Genomic DNA, 7,768 nt, shown 5'->3' on the forward strand with positions numbered 1-7,768 from the left:
GCGTGGGAAAGGTGGAAACAAAAACGTGAAGTGTGTTTTTTTCGTACGTTTCGTTTTTTTTTTGTGGTGTGGTCGTGACCGTGACCCAACCCGAGATTCCGAAGTCCCATCCGCCGAAATGTCCTACCAGAAGCTGAACGACGAAACCTTCCCTGCCAGTTTGCTGCTCGAGTTCGACGAACTGGACGACGAGTTCCTGCTCGTAAGTCCCCCGGGGATGATGATGGTTCTCGAAACGGATCCGATGATTTCCGGTAGGTTATTGTTTTCTGTTAGTTTATAAACAATGGATATTGATAGGGAAAAGTTTTGTATGAAATTCAACTGTTTTTTTCCGGATTCAGAAAACCGTTCTCCGGTGATGACAATGTCCAATTCGTCCAGTGGCAACTACAGTCTGTCCACCGAGAACGAGAACGGTAGTGGGTCCAGTAGTTCCAGTAATGTGGGCCAGAAAATCCAACGAACCAGTTTATCGACAACCAACAAGAGAATCAACGCTGCCAGAGATTCCAAACGGTCAATGAAGAGTGTTCGAGGAGAAGGAGGAGCAACAAATGGACAAAATTTGGCCAAAGCCGGAATCACCGTTAGCACCGGTGGTGTTCCGGTAAACAGTGCTTACAAAAAGCGAGCCAAATCGATGGAGAACTTGTCCCACGGATCTACGACAGCAATTCAACAAAATTCGCACGCCATCAAACGGGCCAAATACGGACATGTCAAAAGCAAGGTCAAGCAGTTTATCGACGAGACGGTCAGCCAGCGCCGGGATCGACAGACCTTGGTGCGACACAAATCGATGCCGGAACAGGGAACCGGTCATCCAGATGTGGAGGTGAGTTCTTTTTACAAAATCTTAACAGAGAATTTAGGTACTTATATTCTTTCATTCCTCCTAAGGCATCCAACCTCGAGCGGCACCTGAGCGTGGATGAGCTTCAGACAATGCTGCAGGAAAAATCGGCCGAAAACGAAAGCCTGAACCGGCATCTGCAGTTCAGCGAATTGCAGCGGCAAAACACGGTGGAAAAGTTTGAAACGCTGAAACGCAAACTGGAAGCGATGCGCCTGGAACATTCCAAGCGGGAGTGGAATTGGGACCGGGAAAATCAACAACTTACTCGGCTTCTGGAAACCGAACGGGAACGTCAGCTGGCCCTGACGTCCTATCTACGTTACAATAATGGCGCCGGCCCGGTACCTTTAAACCGAAGGCTGGCCAACACCGGAACCCAAACCAGTCCGGCCCTTGAAAGTTTCATCCTCAACAGCGATACGTTCGGAATTGACGAAGACGAAAGCTTCGGCGGGGATCTGCTGGCCGAGGACCCTCCTCCGAGAGTTAAGCGAACCCTGCAGTTCATGCTGGAAGAAGATGGCGGGGTCCTAGAAATCGAGGAGCAACCGGATCAGGAAATGGAGGACGTGAGTCCGGATTCGACTCGTTCCCCCAATTGCTCCCAGCGCACGGAAATCGGGGCCGAAGCATCGACAATGGAACCCATGTCGGTACTCGTCGGGGCGAACCTTAGCCCCGGGGCTGCCTCGCAGATGTCCCAGCCGGACGTTTGTCGGGAGTGCGGAACCAGAAAGAAGAAGAGAAAACAGAAAAAGATTGCCAAATTTGCCAGTTTGTTTTGCATCAAGAAAGGCGAGTGATGGGTGTGTGGGGTGAGTTGTTCGTGTTTTTAAGAAGACTTTTAATTCAAGGACAAGTTTCGTGTGAATCAAGTGTGGTTAAAATGTTGAATAATTGTGCATGCATGGAAAAAATATATTTTGCAAGAAATTTTAATCCACGTTTGGGATCTTAAATTTTATTAGTCTAGAAACCTGAAATATGTATGACGATTTCGGATTCAAGTAATTTCAGATTTCACTTTGCTAATTTTGGCAACCAAAATAATTGATAATAACTTTTACAAATTCGACGGTTTTCACAATTTTTAAGTTTTTAAATTTTCAAGGGTTTTTTTTGTGTTAATTTGAAAATTTGAACGAAATTTAATAATATTAACTATTAAGTGTTTAAATTTTGACAATTTAAAAAACGCTGACAATTTTATCAATCTTTGTCAATTTATTTACTTTACTGTCATAAATTTGTCAATTTTGAGAAACTTGACAACTTTGACATTTTTGACAATTTTTACAGTTTATCAATTTTTGACAGTTAATCAGAACGTTGTCAACTTGCCACAAAAAAAGAGAAGAAGAAGTAGAATTTATCAACTTTGCATTTTTAATAATCTAGAATGTTTTTTCGATTTTAAAAATTTGGACAATTTTCACATTTTTTTTAAATTTTGATAATTTTAAAAATTGTGACAGTTTTTCAGAATTTTGAATATGTTTTCTGACAATTTTGTCAATTCAATCATTTTGACATTATGGACCATTTTGAAAATTTTACATTTCTCTCATAAATGACAATTTTGACAATATGTATTGATAATTTTGACGTTTCTGCTGGGTTGCCAGGTGCCCAGATTTGTCTGTAAAACCAAGACTTTTGACCCTTCTTCCAGATATTGTTCAGACACAGATTTTGCCCAGATTTTTGCTGAGAGTGCCCAGATTTTACAGACTTTCAAAATTGAGTGATGAAATTAATATTCATGCATTGGATTTGATCCGTAAGTGCCAGATTAGACTGAAATCTCGCTTTTATTCATTGGCGTTTGACCAATCATTCATTTAACAATTTTTTTTTTTCAAATAAGATCGGCATTGTACGTGGTAGGAAACAGTGTTTGTTATATAGTTCTCTACTCGAAAATAACCCGAATACCACAGGATAACCTAGACCCCCCCCCCCCCCCCCGCTCACAAGCATCGTCAAATTTCTTGCTTAGTACTAAATTTGTGATCTTCCCTATGCACAGACACACACAGACTTTTTTTCAAAATTGATTTGGAAAATTTTGATATTTTTGACAATTCTAACAATTTTTATTGATGTTCATTTGCGGTATTTATACTTTTGACAATTTTCTCTTGCCGAAAATTCAGGTCTTATTCAGTCATTTTGATCCAACAAACTTTAATCGGAATATAATGTCAGTAACAGCTTGAGCACATTGTTCGTAAACACTTCGCTGTCAAAATATTACCATCCGACTAGTGCACTGTAAATTTTTGCCTCGATTTCCAGCCAAAAAATTGCTGGAAATGTTCAGCAATCCAAATTTTGGCTGGAAACTACACACAAAACTTTCGGGGCTCCACTTAGCAAAATTTCACTGTTACTTTCCGTTAGCAAAAATATTTTTTTACCGTCGAGTTAGCAAAAAGCTAAATTTACTTGATTTTAGTAATTTTAAAGTTTATCTTGCTTGATTTTAGTAAAACGAAGGTTTTTTTAGCCGCTTTGTGTACAGACAGCAGCCGCCGCGTGTTGGGAGGAAAAAAACAAACTGACACAATTGAACGCGGTTTCGAAAGTTTGATTCTGGTGGTTCTGAAGGTGGCTAAATCAACTACGATATACTAGTCTAATCGACGCCGGAGGCGTACAGGTAGAGTCAATTATAAATTATAAAGATTTTCCAACTTTTTAATTTCAGAATTGTTATTATTTTTCTACCAGGTTACAACTCAAAAAGAAATCCTCAACAGTCTGGAAATGGAAAAATCGAGACTGAAAATTCAACGAGCTCCATCGTTCTCCATCCGACACACAACTCAGTGAATTCGTTGGTAAGAATGGCATTGCATTCCGCTCACCGGAAGGTGCGTCCCCAGGATCGGAACTTCTGTTCTACAAAGTGTAAAATTTTTTAAAGAAAAATGTGAAAAATAAATTAAAAGTGAATGAAATTTGAGTATTGTTTTTAATAATAAAACATTCCCCCTAAATCTCCAGAGAAAAACCACACATTTTGAAATTTCTGGTCCGGGCGATCTTTTTCTCCGGTTTTTGCTAGAAAAGTGAGCAAAAATTGCGGCGGCTAGATTTTTCTCTCGTTTGCTAAAATTTTAGTTCGAAAAAATTGCTAAATTGATTGCTAAGATTTTAGCTGGTCAAATTTGAGCAAAATTTTGCTAATTTCCGGCCCCGAAAGTTTTGTGTGTATACACACAAAACTTTCGGGGCTCCACTTAGCAATAATTTGCTGTTACTTTCCGTTAGCAAAAATATTTTTTTACTTTTGATTTAGCAAAAAGCTAAATTTGCTTGTTTTTAGTAAAAATGAAGACTACCTAGCCGCTTTTTTCAGACAGCAGCCGCCGGCTAAGAGAAAAAATAAACAAGTCGGCGCGTGCAAATCAGTGCGAATTAAAATTTGATTCTGGCGGTATTCGTGGACACGGTAATGACTATAGAAGGACAATAGAAAGGAAGATAAACCAATACTGGGAGCGCAATGGTAAGAACCGATTTAACTATGGAAAATTCCGGCTTCTAATATGTAAATTCTTTGTTTTTTTTTCACTAGGTCCCAAGAAGAAAAGGAGCCAGCAGTGAAATTGAACACCCCAGCATTCGGAGCCTCCTTGAACATATTATGGAGATCAGTTTTTACGAGCTAAATTTTAAGTGACTTGAAATATGAAAAAAAAATCAAATAAATTAAGTGAAAGAATTTATGTGTTCTGTTTTTATAATCCGATGTTCCCCATGAATTTCAAATGAAATTTTTGTTTTGGTATTTCAATACCCCCGCGATCTTTTCCTCCGGTTTTTGCTAAAAAAATCAGTAAAAAATGCGGCGGCTAACTTTTTCTCACGTTTGCTAAAATTTTAGTTTCAAAAAATTGCTAATTTGATTGCTAAATTTCTAGCTGGTCAAATTTGAGCAAAATTTTGCTAAATTTCGGCCTCAGAAATTTTGTGTGTAGCAATCTGTTATCGAAATGCTGGACTTTTCTGCATTCGGTTGTGTTCTTGTCATTTTTGCTGAAAAATCAGCAATCGGTTTTCAAATTGCTGGACTTTCCAGCAATTGATCTAGTTTTCTGGAAAATCAGCAATCGAGTTGTCAATTTCTAGTTTGTTTTTGTTTCGTACGCTCAAGGAAGGTGAGATTCTATTTTACGAATTTTGATCAAATTAATATAATTATTTTATTTTCTTCTATATTCTAGCAACCAGATAATAAGTCAAGGGTGAGTTTTTTTTGGATAGATAGATATTCCTAAAATATTCTAATCAAAATTGTTTTTACAGGTGGCAGATGATCAACACTTTGGCATAAAGCTGCCAGTCAGCATAAAAGCCAGCACAGCCAGTAATCAAAATTTAATTTTGAGTTAAAATACAAATTTGATACTAAATACAACCGGATGTGTTGAAAGAAATAGCTAGTTTCCAGCAATCTGGATTGCTGATTTTCCAACAATTTGAATTGCTGGAGACCAGCATTAACATATGCTGTTTTTTCCAGCAATTTAAATTGCTGGAAAGTCAGCGAAAAAAAACCAGCAAAACAAAATTTACTGTGTAGGCAAGTGTTTTTTCTACTAGCATAGCAACCATTAATCACTAAGGAATATCAACAAGTGAAAATTTAGTTCATTCCAGTTTTGCCTTTTGTCGAATAAAGTCTACTTTTGTAAAACAGCTTTTTCATTTATGAAAGTACAACATTTTGGCGACGAGAATTGAAGAACGCACGTTTTCAAACAACGGAGAATGGCACCACCAACCGAAAGCTCAAGATTGCTTGAAATCATCATGGAGCAAAATCGTCAGATGGCCGAACAAAACCGACAGATGGCTGAACAAAACGCACGTTTGATGGCTGTGATGGAACGATTCAACAATCAAGAAGCCCCGGTCCGGCCAGCAAGCGGTCAAGAATTCATCATCGAGTCATAGGCGTCAAACATCAAGGAGTTTTGCTACGATCCCGAAAACGGTTTGGTATTCGATCGATGGTACCACTAGTAGGGGGAAGTGTTCCTAAATGCGCATGGTGGGTAATATGCGCATACAGCCGATTAACAATATGGCTGGAGATTCAACGTATCTAATCAGTGCAGTTTGAGGGTAATACGCTATTGAAACATGGCATGAAGAAATTTGATTGTTATATAAAGTCAAAAAAATTTAAAAATTCAAACAAGATTTTTGTCAGTTTTGTTCTAATATATTGAACTTTAATTATCGTGCGTACAGATTCAGTGAACATAGATTTTAATGGTTTTTCTTCCTTATTCATCTGGAAATCGAAAATTCAACAAATTGAAGCTATTGGCAAGGTTGTATATGATAAGATATTGGAATAAGAGACAGGTTCTGAATGCCCATATCAAGGCAGGTTAAATGCCTATATCAAGAAAAATAGATAAGTCTTATAATTTTTTTACTTTTTATCATTGAAACATCAAACCTACGCTCAAATCACGATCTTACAGTGAAAAAAGAATAACTTCATACTGATCCGATAAAAATACGATATGAACAAAATATTACCAGTAAATATGGCCATATGGCATACCTAACTATGTTTCATGCAAAAGAACTAGTTATGTAAAAAATTTCACCAAAATTTCAGCCTTGACGTATGCTTAACATCCGTTTCTACCATTTTCAATCAAATAATATCAAAATACTACAAGTGTTAATGAAATATAGCTAAAAACATAAATATGCGCATTTTGCCCGCCAGTTTCGAAAATCGGCTATTTTGACTTCTTTTATTAAAATATTTTTCTCACAAAAACTGTAAAAGATTTTGACAGAAAACTGCTCTAACGTATGTAAAACAGATGTCCGCTCATGTGTATATAGTTTTCAGACTCTTATCTATTGGAATATGGGAGAAAATGAGTGCTTTCCTTAATATGCGCATATAGCCTGCCTCTCCCCTACGAGGACCTGTTCCTGAAAGACGGAGAAAATCTGGATGACGAAGCAAAAGTTCGCCTGCTGTTTAAGAGCATCAGCTTTACCGTTCACGACAAGTATGTAAATTTTATTCTGCCGAACCATCCACGTGAATTTTTTTTCGCCGACACCGTCACTAAGTTGAATCAGTTATTTGGTGTTCGAATTTCACTATTCAGAAAGCGATATCAATGTTTACAACTTACAAAGCACGGAGAAGATGATTACGTTACCTACACCGGAATCGTGAATAAACGCTGCGAGGATTTGAGCTGAACAAAATCACCTCAGATCAGTTCAAGTCCTTAATTTTTATTTGCGGTCTACGGTCTCCGAGGGAATCTGACATCCGAACAAGGTTGTTATCGAAGTTGGAATCCAAAGGCGAAGGGGATTGTAAATTGGAAAGCCTGATCACCGAATGTCATCGTTTACATAACCTCAAATCCGACACGGCTATCCTGAAACAGAAGCAATCAACGACAGCTTCAGTCTGCGCAATCAACCGGAAAAAGCAGTCGTATCAACCCGCTTCATCACCGAGGGAACCGTAAAGCGTCCCAAAGAGTCCTTGTTGGCAGTGTGGAGACCAGGGTTGTCAACTATTTTTCAGAAAAGTCTGGAAGATTTTCAAAAAATGTCTGGAAATGTATGGAAATGTCTGGACACCTAAGTTTTGAAGGTGGTGACCTTTTTTTTGGTATTAGTATTTTTCTGTCATCATATCAGTCTCGTGCTCTGTTTGAGTCTCAACTTAACATACATCTTCAAAGCATTTGCCAATATTAATAGGTTTCGAACACTTATGAATTCATAACTCATAAATTCTAATCATTTCCTGCCATATTACACCATGACCAAATTGAATTTTCATAGTTTTTTAGAACAATTTATGTTCAAACCCAAAAGTCTGGAATTGTCTGGAAGAAATGT

General features: G+C 38.0%; 1 protein-coding gene and 1 long non-coding RNA gene across 2 annotated transcripts; both read left to right on the forward strand.

The window, feature by feature from the left end:
- Positions 1-1,759, forward strand: LOC129739920 (uncharacterized). The gene is made up of 3 exons (XM_055731474.1): positions 1-254; positions 345-838; positions 904-1,759. Exons 1-3 carry the CDS (start codon positions 119-121, stop codon positions 1,660-1,662), a joined length of 1,389 nt encoding a protein of 462 aa, XP_055587449.1. The 5' UTR covers positions 1-118; the 3' UTR covers positions 1,663-1,759.
- A 1,452-nt stretch (positions 1,760-3,211) lies between these two features.
- On the forward strand, positions 3,212-4,087 carry LOC129739455 (uncharacterized). The gene is made up of 2 exons (XR_008735870.1): positions 3,212-3,521; positions 3,593-4,087. It is a non-coding gene; the product is annotated as an uncharacterized LOC129739455 (long non-coding RNA).
- Positions 4,088-7,768: the final 3,681 nt, after the last annotated feature.

Source organism: Uranotaenia lowii, chromosome 1 (assembly GCF_029784155.1).
Source record: "Uranotaenia lowii strain MFRU-FL chromosome 1, ASM2978415v1, whole genome shotgun sequence".
NCBI classification, from domain to species: domain Eukaryota; kingdom Metazoa; phylum Arthropoda; class Insecta; order Diptera; family Culicidae; genus Uranotaenia; species Uranotaenia lowii.

What these genes read in the sequence shown, in the direction of transcription:
- LOC129739920 (XM_055731474.1), top strand. Translation starts at nt 119, where the DNA reads ATGTCCTACCAGAAGCTGAACGACGAAACCTTCCCTGCCAGTTTGCTG. An exon ending in AACGGATCCGATGATTTCCG is followed by an intron (nt 255 to 344) that starts GTAGGTTATTGT and finishes TTCCGGATTCAG; the next exon opens with AAAACCGTTCTCCGGTGATG. An exon ending in CCGGTCATCCAGATGTGGAG is followed by an intron (nt 839 to 903) that starts GTGAGTTCTTTT and finishes ATTCCTCCTAAG; the next exon opens with GCATCCAACCTCGAGCGGCA.